Source organism: Anoplopoma fimbria, chromosome 5 (genome assembly GCF_027596085.1).
Source record: "Anoplopoma fimbria isolate UVic2021 breed Golden Eagle Sablefish chromosome 5, Afim_UVic_2022, whole genome shotgun sequence".
Lineage (NCBI taxonomy): Eukaryota > Metazoa > Chordata > Actinopteri > Perciformes > Anoplopomatidae > Anoplopoma > Anoplopoma fimbria.
In genome coordinates, this window is record NC_072453.1 from 9,890,082 (window position 1) to 9,910,100 (window position 20,019).

Here is a 20,019-nt window from a genome sequence, read left to right on the forward strand (position 1 = left end):
GAACACTACCTTTCTCCCTCCCCCCCCCCCTCCCCCCAGCAGGTGAGACTGTGAAGCACAAAGCAAGCCAACAATTAAAAACGAAATAATCAAAATTAGAATCTGAGAGTATATGCAATTCTTGTTAAATTTTTTTGGGTAGTTAACACTTTTGGATTGAATTGGATTTTTTCGAGTCGACCTTCGGTACAATGAATCATAAAACTAAAGGTGTAGGGCATTTCACAAACTCCAGCCGGTTAACAGGTGTCCTGATACATTCACAAAGCTTCACATGTTATTCCTTTAAGAGATGTTACATGTGGTATTTTTGTTTTTCTTTCTCTGTAACTAGTTTTAGCATTTCTATTTGTACTTTTGACTGAACCAAATGCATTTTGAGCAGTATGACAAATCCTGTATCTGAAAGCAGTGAATCCCGGATGGGCCTGAAGAGGGTTTGTTTTTCTCACCAACGGTTGGCATCTTTTACTTTGAAATCTGAAAAAAAAAAAAAAAAAAAAAAAAAAAAAAAAAAAAAAAAAAAGCATCCAGCTGTCTGATGTTCCTGTTGTTTTGTGGGGGGATGAAGGATCGGCACCAAATATGAAGGCTCTTTATCTGTGAATGGTCCAGAGTCCCAGTGTTGACCGGCTGACTACGCGTTAAAGTGCTGCGTACTCCACGACTGAAGACAAACCAACGCGGCCAGTTCTCTCTGTGGGACTCGTGGGTTCTAAGGGGATTGTGGGTGAACAGTTAACGGGTCGGAAGCTTCCAGCGGGCGTTCTCAGTGTCGAAAACAAAAACCGCGGGGGTTAAGCTGGCACTTCTGTCGAGAATGATTGTAAATCTGTAACGTTCCCCTGTAAACTGTTTCTGTGGGGATTTCCTGAACACATTAATAAACATGATTTGATCCAACACTTTACTGTCATGTGTGTTTTTTAGATTTCATAAAATGTAATGTTTGTTGTGATAATATTACTAAATGTATATTTAAGATTTAATAAATGACTGAAAGCAGGAGTTTGTTCTCTGCGTCTTGCCACAAAAATATGAAGCTGTCAGAGACTAAAATATTTCCTCAAGTTCAGAAAACGGCAGCAATGATTATATAGTAATAATAAAATTATAGTGTTTTCTCAGGTCTGTAGATATTTAACCCGGGTTAAACTTGACTCAGTCAGAATGAAAAACAAGTTTGTCACCAGATTCAACCACTAGATGGAGACAAGTAGCTCTCAGTACAAATATTTAATGCTAAATTTAATGGTGTTGTTCGTCAAAGCACACGTGTGTGTGTGTGTGTGTGTGTAAACAATACCACGGTGGTAGAAGAACCCCTCATATCTTTTCATACGAATTTAAGTTAGAAAAGTAAGAATACTACAGCGTAGAAGTACTCTGTTTCAAATTAAAGTCATGCAGTGAAAATCAAAAGTATTGAAGTCTGTGCAAAGTACCAAAAGTGAAAGTACTCATTCAGAAAATAATGTATATAATATTATTGTGTTATGCAAACTAATGCATTTAAATGCACATCACTTTAATATTGCAACTAGAAAATGTGGGCTTATTTTATTTTATTATATTTATATATAATATATTTTATACTACTTTATATACTGCTGGGTAGTTTGTTAATTTCACTAAACAATATAATGTATTTGTGGATTATTTTGTATTATTAACCTGTCTTATTAAATACATGTATTGCAGTTAAAGTACAATATATTGCCTCTTAATTGTAGTTTAGTTGAAGTATAAAGCAGAAAACAGTAACAAGTACCTCCAAGATGTACTTAAGTACAATACTTTAGTAAATGTACTATTAATGTTCCTTTCCACCACTGAAAAACACACAATAGTACATGAAAAGAACATGAACCCAGACACACACACTGATATATTTAAACCCATTAACCTCCAAACGGCCTCGCTGACGGAAGGGGGCGTGGCCTAGAGCGCACACCTGACGGACAGGCCACGCCCTCTCTCCGCCTCTCCACTCAGATCATATTGTTGGCACCTCAGCAGTGGAGAGGTATCCTGTTCTTGCTCTCCACACTTACAAAGAACAAAAAATAAAAATAAAAAAACACACCAAGAACTCTTTGCAAGCTTCACATATTGTGATGAACACGATGGCTGACAGCTGAAACCCGCCCGACGGACCTCACTCACTTTACAGGTACGTTTTGTTTTTCACCGGCAATGCGAACAGGTTAGTTCAGACAGGTGTAGGCTGGGTTTGACCGCGAATATACAGTTAATTAAAAGAGATGTTGCAGCCGAATTAAGCCGAATTTATCTTTATGTTGGTGTCAATTTAATTAAAGGTGTTTTAATGTGAACGGAGCTTTATTGAGGGAAAGGGAGTACATTTATTTATTTTCTGTATGCGGTTTTGGCGCTTTGACTACACCTGCTTTAACTTAACTTGCAGGATTTAGTCTGTTCCACCTTCTGCTTACAGATAAAGAATAATAGACAGAAAAAAAACATAGGCCAAGCTCATCTAACATTTCTTAAAATAAACTTGGAAGGTTTAAATTGGATTAATATTATTAATATATTATATATATATATATTAATATTTCTTCACAGCAGCAGACTGTGATTTCAGAACAGTCTGTTTTAATCACTCAGTGACGTGTTGGCAGTCTGATAACAAGTGTCCCCCTCAGCATGTGTCATATTATGTCTCAGGTGACCCACATACATGAAGACCTTTATCATTGGCCTACTTGAATACTGTAGTGTGGTACTGCCAGATCTCCAAACGAAGCCATATATCTCTAATTATCTTAATAATGACAATAAAAATAACTAATCAGGCAGTTATGATGCTGAAACAAGCAAAAATAAATGTATTATCAGCCAAAAATCAGCTAAAATGTTAATATAAATATGTGTTGACAGAGTGTGTCAACACATATTTGTGTGTGTGTGTGTGTGTGTGTGTGTGTGTGTGTGTGTGTGTGTGTGTGTGTGTGTGTGTGTGTGTGTGTGTGTGTGTGTGTGTGTGTGTGTGTGTGTGTGTGTTGTTTGTGCGTGTGTGTTGTTTGCGTGTGTGTGTTGTTTGTCTGCAGGCCGTTCGTGATAACTGTAAATTACACCGGTGATGAAATAACAACGGCACTACATTTCAATACACAGGATTAACACACAATGCTACGAGGAGAACAACACACGTTGAGTCACACTCTCGTCTCTGAAAATAGACTTTGGTGGCGCAGAGCCAGAGAGATATTAAAAAACTGGATTTACACACGAACACACACTTCATGATAACAACACCTGCAGCTCTTTGTGTGTGTGTTGTTGTATGAATGTTTCCCTCCAAAACACTAATTAAGAAGCTGTGGCTGATGAAAACAAAGTAGCTGTCGAGTTTTATTTTTACGTCCTACATTTGATATCTAAACCAAACTGTAGAAAAGAGAACAATGAAATCATGAGACTTACAAAAAGAGATAAATTAGAAAGTAAGTAATAAGGTTTTGTTGTTTTATAAACCTCTCTGCAAAAACATTTTTTCAAGCAATATGTATTTGCAAACAGTTTTACATATTTACACATTTGCGTTTTGTCCAATGTTATGCAGAAAAATAATGATGCTTAGAATTTGTATTAATATACAAAATAAAGCATAAAATGTACATAATATAAATAGTATAATATAGGATATGAAATAAAAGTTATATATTTTATACCAAGGCCCCAGGAAGAGCGCCGGGCTTTGAAGCAAATATAAAAATAGTGTCCAACCCAGGCAGCAACCTCCGGTTCTGCTGGGTGAAGCCAAAGCTTCATGTGTTAAAGCTGCATTCTCTCTAGTGTCCATCAGGGGGCGACTCCTCTGGTTGTATAGAAGTCTATGAGAAAATGACTCTACTTCTCTCTTGATTTATTCCCTCAGTAAACATTGTAAACATGAGTTTATGGTCTCAATATCTAGTTTCAAGTCTTCTTCAATACAGCATGATGTTCATTTAGTAAATGATGCTCCATTTAGAGTCAAACAGACCATAAAGCAGGGTATGCTTTAGGGCGGGGCTACTCAGTGATTGACAGGTCTCTACCAGAGACGTATACTGCGTCTCTACGTCAGTCCTCCTCAGTTCAGATATGGTCTACGGTCAAAATGGTGGAATTACAACTCCATGGTCTGTCATATAATTCCATGGGGCCAAAAAAGACTTTGTTTCATAGACTTACATTAGGAAAGAGACGTCTGTAACTGTCCTAAATCTGTCATCTGTAAAGTAACTAAAGCTCTCAAATATTTTAAAGTACAAGCATAAAGTAGCATAAAACGGATCATTTATTTAGCTTGAAAAGTAGGATATGTAGTAGAAATAAGAAAGGTGTAGTAGAGTAAAATGTACAATATTTGTCTTTTTGAAGTAGAAATACCTCATATTTGTACTTAAGTACAGTAGTTGAGTAAATGTACTTAGTTATTCAATCAGCTGTCAGTGACTCGCCTCTGTGTAAATAAAGCAAATCCGCTGGGGTAACATGATGGAGGTGGCGGGTGCCTGGACAGAAGTGTTCGAGGCCTCAGAGACGTCGGGTGGAGCAGAGACGCTGCTGGGGAGCTCCACCCTGACTCTAGCTCCTCTGGTGGCCGACTCTCCCTCCATCCGCCGCTCACAGCCCATCCTCATTACTGTGAACAGGTAGGACACGCACACGCACACACATGCACACACACACACACACACACACACACACACACACACACACACACACACACACACACACACACACACACACACACACGCACACACACACAGTGGATGTGAGTCAATAGCCGTCTCAAGGTGGATGTTGACTCAAGTCGGTGACTCAACTTCAGGCCAAAAGTCATCTGACGTGAAAAGAAGTTTCTGTTGAGACAAAAAGATAAGACACGAGTAATAAAACTGAGATTCAACGGGAGATTTGTTTTAGTTTCTCTTCCTTTAGGTTAAAGTTCCTTCCACTCTGAAGATATATATATATATATATATATATATATATTGCTATATATATAGCAATAGCAAAGCTGTCAAATGAATGATTAAGAAGAAAACATCATTAAACATTATTATCTAGAAACTGACTTGTTTTTCTAACACTATAAGATAATTTAGTATTCAGCCAAGCAAGGACATATAGTGAAGTTTAGATATAATCTGTTTAAAGTTCAAATACACTGAAGAGCTTATTTTGAAAAACAGACATAGCTCAAAGGAAAAGGCTCAAATTGTTTTATGTTTTTTTTATTGTCAACAACTCCCAGAAAAGTCCATTAGCTCATATTAAAGACAAACATCTTTAAATCTGCAATAATCAATATTTTTATTACTATTCAGCTTTCAGAAACTTCTCACAAAGATAATATTAATAATAATAATACATCACATTTATATAGCGCTTTTCAAAGTCATCAAAGATGCTTTACATACTGTAGAAAATAACAAAACAAACAAACAAAAGAACTCTTAAATTCAGACACAAAAGAATAAAATGAAAGAAAAGATATGAATGTGAAATATAATTAAATGGTGTCACCTAAACAGCTGCTCACTGCAGTTTTTTTATCAAACAAAAAGGAGAAAATGGTGCATTTGTTTGGGGACTATTTTCAGCGGCGGATTAATCCACATTTTGTGCGCTGAGATAAAGATCCAGGTCACTAGCAAAAGGAAGGAGGAGACGAGGAGGCAGGAAATGGGGAAATGAGAATAGTAAAATGTCCTCTCTGTCTAGCGATACCATCAGACTTCCCTACCTCACTGAGGACTTACTTCCTCAACATCTGCTCACAAATATATAGTTTACATTTTTTAAATAAAGGCTCAGTAATTTCCTACAACATGTGGTCACTGTAGTTTTTAGCAAATGTTACCTTAAACAGGAGGAAATGGGGAATTTGTTTGGGACTATTTTCAGCGGCGGATGAATCCACATTTAGTGCTCTAGTGAGTATTTGTATGCGTGATCAAGTCAGAAAAGACTACAGTATGTGTTCATGGTGAGGAAGGAACAACAGTGATGTGTTTTTAATGGAGCTCAATGGTAAAAATGAAGAAGATATATCACACATTAAACTTGGGTTTAAAGATGTGGAATATCCCCATACTTATCTTTAATTGACATGCAATTGTAAATTTATATTTGTTTAAGATCCTTTGTAAATTTTTGATTTCTCCCTAACTTTTTTTAATTAATCTTTTGTTTATTTCTGTTACTTTTTCCAGGGGTAAAGGCGTTGACTCCTTCTCTTCCTCCGTCCCGTCGATACCGAACCCCTTTCCAGAGCTGTGCAGCTCCTCAAATTCTCCGGTGCTCATCAGTTCACTTCCCACGCCAGCCAGCAACAAACACGTGAGTCTCAAAGCCTCGTTGGCAAACAGGAGCTCCAGAGGAAGTCTGTTTTATTTTAATATTTAGTATATTCTGTTGAGTCTGAAGTCACCTCAACATTTTAGTTTCTTCCACTTCACCATTTCAGTTTCATTATTACATTACAGACTATTTACCAAACTATGAATCTTATTGATCTGGAGGCACTGAACATAAAATAAATAAAGTCAAACCTAATTTTAGATTAAAATGTAGGTCATAAAAATCCTCTGAAAAGACCAAAAACCATCAATGAATTCATCCTATTGCAAGAATTGCCAAATATGTATTCATCCGCCGCTGAAAATAGTCCCTACCAAATGTGCTATTCCCTCCTTTTTTGAGTAATGTTTAATAGAAACTACAATGCCCAGTTTTTTTAGGAACTAAATAAAATGATTTATTAAGATTTACCTCTTCAGTAGGATCCTATAAGTTTGGAGCTGAGACGGATGAACACAATGTTTGTTTTGATCTCTTCACTGTAAGAAACACATTTATTTTATTTGTATCCTCCTAAGGCGTATTTGTCTGGTCATATCACACCTACTGTGTTAATCCCATCACACCTGCGTGCGCTGGCAGGTCTGACAGGTGAGAATCAGCAACCGGATCCCCTAAATGTGTCTGAACCTGTTTTCTCTAATACGCCGGGGGAAGTTCAGTTATGACTGTGACTGACAGGACGGCCTGGTTGCCGTACCAACGCTGCCTTATTTTGACTCGCAAACGCTGCCAGAATAAACATGTCTGTAATTAAAGCAGCGTGTCGCCGTGACACTTGCTGTCTCTCTGCTGTCGTTTAACATGAACAGTGAGGGAGGTTCAGTTTGTTTAAATTAAATAAATAAATATAGTGTCAGAGTATACATGTCCACATAGTTTAACTTCATGGTGGGATTAGGGACACCCCCGAAACTCTGCTCTAAATCAGGAAAACGTCCAACAAAGGCTGCAACAAATTATTATTTTTAATTATCGATAACAATACATTTATTTTCTTATGAATTAATTAATATTATTTAATGAATTATTTTATCTGAAAAGTTTCGGAAAAGTGTAAAAGAGTTTAGATTTCCTGCAGATGGAAGTGATTTATTTCAATATCTTGTTTTATTCGACCAACAGTCCAAAACCCAAAAGATATTTATTTACATTATTATCAGAAAAAAAAAAAAATCTGACACAAATCATTAATCATTTATTAAAGATCGACTAGTCTGAACTCTATTTCACCACAGAAGCTATTGTTCCTTCATACAACATCTTTATTTCTCTGTTTGTGGGTCATTAAACATTCAGAGCTATAAAACCAGTTTGATATGAATCAGCAAATTCAATACAACCGGTCAGATTTCCTGCACAAAATAAATAAAATGTTTTATTTTAGTGTTTCACTTCTCTTTTAATAAAAACCTGTCAGAACTCAAAGTGGGCTGACCGGATATTGAACTGTGAGATTCCCACTGTAGGAATGTGTCCTCCCCTGTTGATACTCACCCAATTATTCGTCTCTCTGTCGTCGGCACCCGTCCAACCAGTTGGGACTTGCTGACTCTGACGTCTGCTGGTTTTCTGGCCGGGCAGGTTTGTTTTCTTTTTGGTGCCTGATGAGGTCATCGTGTCGGACGGCAGCTCGCTCTAAAAAACAAACAAACAACCACATCCTGACCTTTGAATAACTTGAACCCAAATCAGGCCAAAAAACCTTGAGTTTGCCATCTTTGTTTCCTTGCAACCAGTGAAAAAGAAGTGACTATATTTGAACTGAGGAGGAGTGACGTAGAGAATCAAGAAATCAAGAGAAAAGTAGAGTCATTTTCTCATAGACTTCTATACAATCAGACTTCTTTTTCAGCCTTCCAGGCATCACTTTGCAGAACCAGAGGTTGCTGCCTGATGAATACCAACAGACTGCTGTTTTTGCATTATTTCAAACTAGCCGGCAGATTTAGTAATCCTCTACGTAGTTTCCATGATATCACCAGATAATATGTAAACATTTGACGATTTCTTAATATTTTGGTTTCACTCTGATCTTTTGATTGACACATCTTATAAATCAAAGTACATCAAGGTATTAATTATCTATTATCGGTATTGTTTAACATATTTAAAATAACCTGAACCCAGTTCACAGAGCGTCGTCACACACGGCCGCTTCTTTTAATCTGATCATTTCCCTGATCAGATGAAAGAAAGTAGATGAGGAGGATATATTTATTTCTTTACCCGACAGCAAACCTGTGATTTCAGTTCCCCTCCTGACTTCCACAGTGTCAAGGCCTGTTGGCTTCACACCGACTGTGTCTCTCAGCTGACAGATTCTTGGCTTCACGTTCTGGCTTCTTTTCTCGATTGTGTCTATGTTGATGCCGAGCCAACGCCAGCTGTGAAACACTTGTTGTGTTTTCAGTCACTCAGATCAAAACCTTACAGCTTTTGGGCCAATTCATTCACAGTTCACTTATTATTCATTATTATAGAAGAATTATAACATAGAACCACATAAGAATAGTAACACAGAAGTAAACTACCGTATTTTCCGCACTATAGGGCGCACTGGATTATAAGGCGCACTGTCAATGAATGGTCTATTTTCGATCTTTTTTCATATATAAGGCGCACCGGACTATAAGGCGCATTAAGCGAAACAAAACAGTCAGTCAGTCAAACTTCCTCCACTTCCGTACCATTGATTCATTAATGTTGAATTCTCTCGCAGCTGCTCTATTCCCATGTTCTACTGCGTGACTGATAGCCTTGAGTGTTCAGTCCGCGTCGTAAGCGTGTCTCTTGAGAGGAGCCATGTTGGGTCCTTATACACACACACTGTATGTGATGGTGAAGCACAGTATGTATTACTCCGCGACGCTCCTGACTACGGTGGCCGTGATGCTGCTGCGGTGCGGCTTTGTAGTTTACTAAGTCTACTAAAACATGTTGACAGAGCGCCGTGTACCACACAAAATCGCTTCGAGGTCAGTAAGCACAACCAGAATTAATCCATATATAAAGCGCTCCGGATTATAAGGCGCGCTGTCGCTTTTTGAGAAAATTAAAGGCTTTTAAGTGCGCCTTATAGTGCGGAAAATACGGTATGTGTTCTTGTTTCCAGAATGTGAATAAGTACTGGGGGACTTTACTTTATACTTCTACTCCACTACATTCATCTCACAGGTGTAGTTAGTAGTCACAATGCAGATTAACATTTTGCATAAAAAAAACCTATTAACAGTTTATTAGATATAAGAGAAACACCTGCAATTACCACTAAAAGTGCAGCTAAAGAGAACAAATCAAAAGTTTTTTTAGATTTTAACTTTAAATTCACTTTGCTGTACTTTTACTCAAAGTATAAATCCAAATGAGCAAATGTTTTATCTGTTTTTCTTATCTATTAAAGTGCAGCCAAACAAATGAATGGTTTCATGCTGCACACGCTGCCAGCTCCACCACTCCATGCAATATCTAAAACTAAATCTGCTGTCAGGAAAAAATGCCCGAAAGGCCAGTTGTCTCGTTTTGTAGATGCAGTTTTGATTAACAATCAATACGTTGTGTTTCCTGAGGCTGCTTCACAATAAAAGCCTCTCTGCATTTTTTGTGAGTTGAGTACTTTTAATGTGAAACGGCAAAGAGCTGTTATTAATTAGACACATGTTTCCTGTGAAGACCTTGTGCATGGGAATGCAACCTAAATCCAGCGTGGGAATGGCGAACTCTGACACTTATAATAAAAAGTACTCTATAGAGAGATAATTAGGGAATATAAATAAGTTAAAAGGCTATATCACAAAAAATGACGATTTATAAATTATTTCAAAAATGGGATTTGATTTCATGACAAATAACTTGAGTTAAGATATTAGAAGTAGTAGTAGTAGTATTTTTTCATTCTTGTGTTGATACTTTATGTAATATTCGTTAAACTAGCTGTTTTAATTACATTTTATTTATAAAATCCCAAATTTGCCTCAGAGGGCTTTATAATCTGTACAACATATGACATCCTCTGTTTTGCATTGGAAAAACGCCACGAACCCGAAAACATAGGAAGAAACCTCTCCCAGTATGGAAAGAAGTGTAAAAGATTAAATGTGTACAGCATAAACACTCATTATTTTACAACATAGTCAACCATTAAATAAGTTTAATTAAATCTTACATAAAGAAGTAAAAGTGACACAACAAAGTCTGGTTTACATTTTGTACTTCTTTGTCATTTGTAAAGTGCTTTCCTCGTTGTGTTGAAGTGTTAATTGTAAATAATAAATGTCCTTTCCGTCAGCTGATCAAGGTGTATGGAGAGGACAGCCACAGCCGCTCGGTGTGGGTTTCTCGAGCAGCGACAGCCAGAGATGTTTGTCACATGTTGGTCCAGACGGCTCACTGCAGCGACCAGGAGAACTGGGCTCTGCTGGAGGTCCACCCCACGCTGGGTCTGGGTACGACACCTGCTTCACTAAACCTTCACTAAAAATGGTGCACAAAATAAAATGGCTAATGAAATGTTTGTGCCATCTCCTCAGAGAGATGTCTGGAGGACCACGAGGTCATGCTGGAGGTTCAGGCGACCTGGTCACTCAAAGGCGACACAAGGTTCGTTTTCTGCAAAAACTACGCCAAGTACGAGTTCTTCAGGAAACCGATGGTACGCAGCCCGAGTACACAACTATGACACGCACACAGCTGTTATCTTTAAGTGGTGATAATACATGTGACATACCTTTTTGGAAAGCTAAGATTCTTGTGATTCTATTGATGCAAACAGTTTCAAGATACAATCACAACGCCTTTGTCAGACAACCAACAAGCATACAAACCAATAGAATAACTCCCCTATGAAGCCGTATTAGTAATCCACCGATAAACATCCCACAGAAAACGTCTTCATCAACTAAATATTTAGCCAAAAACACATTTTATGTAAAAAATAAAATAAAATAAATAAATACCATACTCTGTATAGAAGAAGCAGACGTAGTCATCATGACGACACCCATTGGTTTGCGGTCTGATGTAATGAAGCCTCGAGTTCAAGGTTTTGGCCGTCGCCATCTTGTTTCCTTGCAACTAGTGAAAAAGAAGTGACCATATTTGGACTGAGGAGGAGTGAGACGGCGTATACGTCTCTGGTGTTGACCTGTCAATCAGTGTGTAGTCCCGCCCTAAATCATACCCTGCTTTATGGTCTGTTTGACTCTAAATGGACCATAATTTACTAAATGAACATCATGCTGTATTGAAGAAGACTTGAAACTAGAGATTGAGACCATAAACTCATGTTTACAATGTTTACTGAAGGAATAAATCAAGAGAGAAGTAGAGTCATTTTCTCATAGACTTCTATACAACCAGTATTCTTTTTCAGCCTTAGCATCACTTTGCAGAACCAGAGGTTGCTGCCTGATAAATACCAACAGACTGCTGTTTTTGCATTATTTCAAATCAGCTGGCACATTTGGTAATCCTCTACGTATTTTCCATGATATCACCAGATAATATGTAAAATTGACGATTTCTTGGTAACTTCGAACACAAAACAAACTCTGCAAATAGCTTCAGACAACAATAGCTGTCCGTCCCTCCCCTTTTACATAACCACATTAAATGATTGGCGGGTTGCGTGCCAGTGCAGACACATCGACTCGGCGCCTCCAGTCATCTCATTTCATCAGTTCTGGTCTGTCGCCTGCCTTGTTAAACAAACGGGACGGATCGCACTGAGAACTGGTTTTGATTCAGCTCCCATCAGTGAGTTCACAACGCCTCCAGGAGGCTCAACAGTGAATATGATCATGGATTCACAGTGTCTACTTCCATGTGAGCAATGCGCACAACGGCCTCATGCAAACAGGAAACAAAGAGACACTCAGTTCAGGGCTCCCACAGAATTCTGGAAAAGGCTTTATCTTAACCGCTATGTTTTAAAGATGAGGAATGTGCTTTAACTCAAATATATACGCCTTGTACAATGCTTCATAACCATTAAATTCCAGTTTTTAAATGTCCAATATTTCTTTATATACTTATTAATTTCTTGATTAATCGTCAGTCTAATAAATGTAAAACAAATACTTTGAAACAAGAGACCAAAGCTTGAGAAGATGTGTTAAAATGTCTGTGTGTTTGATCATTTATTTTACAAAAAATTGGAAAACACTGGAATCTATAAATCCAACTTGTTTCCTAGTGTCTAAAAGTGTTGCCAATGTTAGCTGTAAGTTTTACGTGCTTATATTCATTGAGCTATTTACCTTTTGGCTGTGATAAAAGGTGTGGTTTTGGCGATTGTTTCAAAGGAACATGCTTTCCCATCCCTCCAGCAGGTTTTGGGGTTCAGAGGGTTAATCCACTAATACATCTTCAGTTCAGCTCTGCAGTCATTTGCACACTCACACACATGTTCATGTAAATATGCAAACAAACACACCTGCAGGATCTCTGTTTCCCTCTGAGGTCACCTGTTGGCTTTGTGCACATGTGACCAACTTTGCGTGACTGATAATTTACCTAAGACTTTGTCCAAACAATAAGTTATTACGTTTCCCCTCAATGTCAAACAGCTGAGCATGAATCCTTCGAGGTGAGGCTTATTTGCTAAATGAAGTCGGCCCAAAGCCGGATCCTGATGATGGATGATCTTGTAAATGAGGATTTAAAATGTAAACCTTCTTCTTCCTCTCCCTCAGCTCTTCTTCCCAGAGTGCATGATCTCTGACAGCGCTGACGTCAGCAAGGGGATGACATCATCGGAGCTCATTCAGGTGAACATCACCGATTGAACAATCCTTTTATTGTATTTATTCATGTTTTTAATCAGTTCTGTAAATTTTCAGTTACAGCTTTCTCTCAAGTTTTCATAAACTGAACAGAATATATTTACAAATTTACACAGAATCCTACCTGGAACATTATTTTATTAAATTTATCGTTTTATCTATAAAATTCTCTCAACGCCTGTTAATATCAAGTTTTCTCTGACAAAAAATCCAAAACCCAAAGACATTAAGATTACAAGAATATAAAGCAGAGAAACGCAGCAAATCCTCACATTTATTAAGCTGGAAACAGACATTTCCTTTTTTATAAAATAATCTATAACCAATATTATTAACATACATTTGTAGTTTGAGCACTAGAACAGTTTTTCATGCCATTTTTCTGTCTCCACACAAACAAAATGTGTTGCAAAACGAGCTTTAAGTGTTAAAAATGAAAAAGGTAATTTTGTGATCTCAGAAATAATCTGTTTGTAATTAAAACACAAAATATTAAACATCAACAACAATCTGTTTTGTAATAAGAATTATTGTAATAATTTCTTTACAGAAAAATACAAGCTGTATCGATTATTATTGCTGTCCACCACAGTATTATTTTTTATTTTATATTATATTTTAAAGCTTGGGTAGGTGACATTGATCAAACCAGCAAGAATTAACTAGATTTTAAAAACTATGCAACTGAAAAAAACAGTCCCAGTGTCTGTGTTTTTCTAATTCAAGTATCTAGCAGCACTTTTTATTAATTGCTGTCAGAATGTAAAGTGAATTTCAACAAATATAACAAAAGAGAAATCTAAAATACATAAACAACTAAAGCTCTAACTGCTGCACTACTTTTTCTTTGATTCTTATTAGTTTACTTCAAGATTTACTTTTTCATAAACATTTACATGTTAATTTCACTGTAACTGTCAACATGAAAGTAAATACTTAAAATAACGGGTTCTTCTGTGTTCCTTTTAGAACCTGCTGAGATCCGGGACGTGTCCGGAGATTCAGGGCTTCCTGCAGGTCAAAGAGCCGAGTCGTAAATCCTGGAAGAAGGTCTACTTTTTCCTCCGCCGCTCCGGACTCTACTGCTCCACCAAAGGATCCTCAAAGGTCGGCAGGTCGACTCACAAAGTTTAAAGAAACTTAAAGAAATTTAAATTCACACTTTATTCTTTAACGTGTCATGGTGTGTTTTTGTGGATCAGGAGCCTCGACACCTGCAGTACGTAGCTGATCTGGACGATCTGAACGTTTACACGGTGGTGAACAGCCGCAAACTGTACGGAGCGCCAGCGGACTTCACCTTCTGCATCAAGGTAAGATCTATAAATATGTCTTAAACAGAAACACTGTTTTAAATCTGGTTTTAATGAAGATCAAACACTATTACTGAGCAGTAATAGTGTTTGATCTTCATTAAAACCAGATTTATTTATGGTTTAGTGCAGTAATATGATGCACACCAGCAATTCTACTGGAAAGCAGATTTATGTCACAGTGGTTCTGACAATAGAAAATCACAATCAGAAAATTTTCATACTGTCTGAAAAATTTTCATTTAGTGTTTTTGCTGATTTTTATTTTATTGCTGACCATCAAATCTTAAAAAAACTAAAGTCACAGCACAGATAAAAAGAAACGATCTTTCAGTGTTTACACAACCAGCAGACATTAGCATTCATTAATTAATGTATTTTAGCTCCCTAACAAATAAACCTTCCTCCTGTACAGTTGGCTTTGAACTACAGTGGCCATCTGATTTAGGAGGAAGCCGATTTTAAAAGTGGAACTAAGTATTTGTGACCTGTTTTTAAAGATTCAGTAGGAACTAATGTTCTAGAAGCTGAAAACCACAGACGGAATCAGGAAGTATTAAAAAGTCGGACTAACATGTTTTTGTTTTACAGAATATCACCAGACTTATCCTTTAAACTGAGTTAACTGTTGAAAAATAAAATATTGAGATTTAATGATAATGCCGCCTTAAAACTGCATCCCATAAACAGTATTTTCAAAATTGATTTAAGTATTTTTTTAGTTGGGCGTTGGTATTTTGCTTTTTGTCTGATCCCCTTCTGGCAGTTCCACCTTAGATCTGGAATATCCTCTAAACTATATTTATTTTGTGATAAATACAGAACCTTAAGAGTTGTTCACGGGACTCTTGGTCCTGTTAAGAATTAATAAATCCCCTACTGATCGTCACTTTGTATTTTATGTGTTTTTGTGCAGCCTTGCAGGAATCCCCTCCGAGTTCAGGACCTGAAGATCTTGTGTGCCGAGAGCGAACAGACTCGAACCTGTTGGACGTCGGCTTTCAGACTCTTCAAGGTTTTAAATCCTCTTCTTTAGTCTCTGATCAGTTTATATAAATACAAATACAGCTGATTGTATAAAATGTAAAAGAATATCTTCTTTATCGTCTGGTCCAAGTCAATAGAGTAAAATCATTTATTGTGTGTGTTCAGTACGGGAAGCAGCTCCAGTGTAACTACCAGCTATCAACGTCGGCCCCGAGGAGCCTGGAGGGAACCAAACTGTCAGAGGGGAAGGTGAGCTCCTCCGTCGGGTCACATGACGTAGTTCTGATGATCTGTCTCACCTTACTGGTGTTTAACTCTCCGTCTGTCTCTCTGTGGGAGCAGTCGAGGTCAGAGGCCAGTCTGGTGGCCATGGACTTCTCAGGGAAGACCGGAGGACGGGTGATCCAGAACCCAACGGAGGCCCAGAGCGCAGAGAGGGAGGAGGGACAGGCCTGGAGGGTGAGGACAGGGGAGGGAGGGAGGGAGGGAGGGGGGGAGGAGGGTCAAATAATTAGATAACATAGTCCTACTACTTGAATAAAAAAAAATCTCTCAGAAAAAGGAACAGAAGCCGACTTTGTTGGAAGAGAAAGAGTTGAGGTTAGATTTAAATTTAGATTAAAAATTAGTTTTTGTCTAATTATTATTGTTGTTTTTCTTTCTTTTGAAATTATGTTTGTTTACATGGAAAAGAAGCATAACAATATGTTTAATCTTTTAAAATGATGCTTCACAATAAACAACTTTTGAAACAGTAAAGAGATCTCCACATAAAGTAGTTTATCAACACCTCAGTGAGATTATTGTCAGAATGAAGAATATATTTTATATAGGTGTCGTGAACTGGCTTTGATATGATCACAATTACTTTTTCAATTTTATTAGAATCATTTTTTACTCTTTATGCTTTTCTGTTTTGGTGTCAGTATTTCTTCTTATACATTTAATATTTATATTTGTTTATATTTTTCTTCTTGTTTTTTCTTCTGTGTAATCTTTGATTAATCTCTCGCTAAACAATGTCCTTATGATTTATAAAGTTCAAACTTCATTTTAACTTAATATGTGAATATATGGAGACATTATTTTACATATAAAAGAGAAGGACGAGGTCATTAAGTGTAAAATAAACCATAATTCATGTTTAAGGAGGAAAATAAATATTTCTGTTGTTTCTGTTTCTCTTCACCGTTCAGAGGAGAGAAGCTCTGAGGTGCAGTCTGCCCAACCTGAACTCTGGATCCAGACCCACCTGTAAGTCCACATGAGAGGAGAGATCGGGTCCTGGTTCAGGGTCTTCATCTACTTATACTGGGCTCCTCTCATTTCTCAGTTTGTACATCCTCGTCTCCTCTCCTCACCTCCTTAGTCCCACTAAGATGGGAGTGGAGGAGGCGACTTTGATCTTCCAATCCTTTAATTGCAACTCAAGGACACAAGGAGAGAGGAGGCTTCTGGAGGAAACACCGGTGTTTCTTTGCAGATGTTTTTCTGGCACCTTTGACAAATAAAGGGTACACAGCTGTGACGCACGCAGGCATCAAACCTCCGGCTCTGAAAAGTAAAGCCAATGCTTTTTAAAATACTTTTATTTGTTACAGAGGCAAAAAAAGACTTTTGCAAAGGAAACGTGTGTGCATCCTCACTCCTCTCTCCTCGAGTTGCATTTAAAGAATTGAGAATCACCCACCACACTTGTCCATCCTCCTTCCCTCCCTCCTCCCTCCCTCCCCCGTCCTCACCCTCCAGGCTTGTCCCTCCTCCCTCTTAGCGCTCTAGACCTCCATCAGGTTCTGGATCTAGGAGCGCTGAGATCGATTTTCAGGGTCGGAGGCCGGAGGAGACGAGGAGACACGAAATGGAGAAATAAGAAGAGGCCATGTCCTCATGTGCTCTCTCTTTATGTGCGTTTGTTTGTTTGTTTGCAGCGATCCACAAGACCCAGCCGTGGTTTCATGGCGGCGTGTCCAGAAAGGAGACCCAGAGGCTGATAGAGAAGCAGGGCCTCGTAGACGGGTGAGTCGACCAAATCCAAAAACAATTAACATTTTACTCACTGAAGGATGCATCTTTTTAAAAAGTTGAGTTCATTATATGCGAGCGACAGTATTAAAGTTGTATTTATGTGCAGGATGTTCCTGATCCGTGAGAGCCAGCAGCACGCTCAGTGCTTCGTCCTCTCGCTCTGCTACAAGCTGAAGACCAAACATTACCTGGTGATCCCTGTGAGTTCCCCCTTCATCCTCTCAAAAAAAAAAAACACACACACACACTTCCTTCATTTTACATCCTAACCATGATTCTCCCTCCCTCTATCTGCAGTGCGAGGACGGCGGCAGGAAGTACTTCACCATGGACGACGGGCTGACCCTCTTCATCGACCTCCTGCAGCTGGTGGAGTTCCATCAGATCAACAAGGGCATCCTCCCCGTCTGCCTCAAACACCCCTGTGTCTGTGTGGCCCTATGAGTCCTTTATGGCCCCTCTTTAATGTAGAACATCCGACACTTTAAAGTTTAAAATATGAGCTTCAGATTGTGTTTATATTTAAAGCAGAGTAGATAAAAGAACTACGAGGCGACTGAATTCTGTGATATAAAGATATCAGGGTTTGTAAGACGTGGACTCCCTGGAGAAGCATATTGTCCTCCAATCTTTAGTATATTTTACTATTTTATATTTTTAATTAACAAATCCAGCCGTCACCATAGCGACTGCTTAATTATCCGCGTCGGACACACTTGTAGTGCACTTTGATCCATAAAACAGCCGTGGTGTGATTGTGTCTTTTCACCAGATCTCACTGTGGCCACCAGGGGGCGCTCTAAGTCAAAGCTTATTCCAGCTGGTGTAATGTAAAGAAATTAACACATGTATTTTGATATTTTACTTTGTGATATTATAATCATGAAAATAACCCAGGTTGCAATCATGTAGCATTTAAAATCCTCACTCCTATTGACTTAATGTTTTTTAACATTAACTTTCTTATTTGTGCCTTAAAAAACGTTCTCATATGTTGATTTAAAACAAACTTTCATCGCTGTATTTGCACAAAGATGGTGAAGGGGGAGCTGCGTTTTCTTATGTTTAAACAACCAAATATATTAATGTAAACAGGTTTTATGAGGGTTTTTTTTTTTACCTTGGAACTCATTGAGGAAGACCATAAGATCTGGTTAAAGCTCTGGAAAAAAAAAAAACTAGACCTAAAATTAAGACTTTTTGTTAACACTTATTTTACAGGCCTCTGATTTCTCCCCAAAATACTAAAAATTCAAAAAAAAAATTATGTGATTCATTGCAAGTGTAACTTTCAAGTCTGCAATTATTAGAATTAAATAACAAAACTAAGTAATACCAAATTACATATTTGATTCCAGCCACCCTTAATGGGAAATTACCTGTTAAATCAGGTGTTTCTGACCTTTTTGTTTTGTTTTGTTTTACTTTGAATATTTGCTTTACTGTTTGCTTTTTATCATGATGATCTATTTCTTAGAATGTTATTTTTATTAAATAGGGTTTACTATTTATATATATATATGTATATTTGGAATGTTTTGTGCCATTTTCAGACCTGTTTTATATGTTGAATAAATAATTTCTTATTAAACACAGATTCTCTTTGATTTCATTTTGATGTCCATGTATTTAACTGTAAACAATGACGACCCCTCTGAACTTCTCACATGATTGTATTTAAGCAATTATTTGATGTAGAATTATCACACAAAGATGCAAACATTAGGAGAATGCAGCTTTAAGACACTACAACATCGGCTTCACTCTGCAGAACTGGAGGTTGCCTCCTGGATTATACCAGGACCTGTTTGCACCTGCCACCATCACCATGCTGTTACGACTAATAGTGATAATTTTTCTATTATTATTTCTTCTATTATTATTAAATAATTAAACTTTATTCATCGCCACTAATATTTTTATTTATCCTATTTATATTATTATTAAAGCTGTTGTGTTATAATTGTTGTTGCTGTCTCTCTGTCTCTTTTCCACCAATCAGTCTAGACCTGCTCTGTTGAAAAAGTATTTTGAGATGACTTGTGTTATGATTTTACACTGTCTAAATAAATGGCATTTAATTATATAAAAGAGTTGCCTCTGAAATGTAGTGAAGTAAAAGTATATAAAGGCATAAAGGGAAATAAAAATTATATAAAAAATTATGTTAAATTGTGCTTGTACATTGTTTGAGTTCTGTTTCACAACTGGGTAAAAAAACATTTAAACACTTTTTTGTTGAAACAGTATCTCAAAAAGCAGAGAAAGTGCTGCCCTCCCTGATTTAAAGCAGGATGATTATAAAACCATTATCAGCCCGAAACTAGACTAACTTAAAAAAAAAAAAACCTGGACTGAGTCCTGACGGAGCTGATTGGTGGAGCAACATGAAAGGAGGCCTGGAGGTCATTGTGGAGCGAAGGCGAGCTGAACTGATCCCAGATCCTCTGGCTGCACTCTGGCTTCAGCAGCCACTGACCTACTCTCTCTGCGTCAGTGTGTGTGTGTGTGTCTGGTTAAATACCAGTGTG

General features: G+C 37.6%; 1 protein-coding gene across 1 annotated transcript; it reads left to right on the top strand.

Annotated features, from left to right (window-relative positions):
* Positions 1–1,975: 1,975 nt before the first annotated feature.
* grb7 (growth factor receptor bound protein 7) lies at positions 1,976–18,842 on the top strand. Its single transcript, XM_054598680.1, has 15 exons — positions 1,976–2,173; positions 4,489–4,667; positions 6,234–6,360; positions 10,670–10,826; positions 10,911–11,032; positions 13,074–13,148; positions 14,133–14,270; positions 14,366–14,476; positions 15,393–15,491; positions 15,629–15,712; positions 15,806–15,922; positions 16,660–16,717; positions 17,392–17,479; positions 17,595–17,688; positions 17,786–18,842. Exons 2-15 carry the CDS (start codon positions 4,507–4,509, stop codon positions 17,930–17,932), a joined length of 1,578 nt encoding a protein of 525 aa, XP_054454655.1. The 5' UTR covers positions 1,976–2,173; positions 4,489–4,506; the 3' UTR covers positions 17,933–18,842.
* Positions 18,843–20,019: the final 1,177 nt, after the last annotated feature.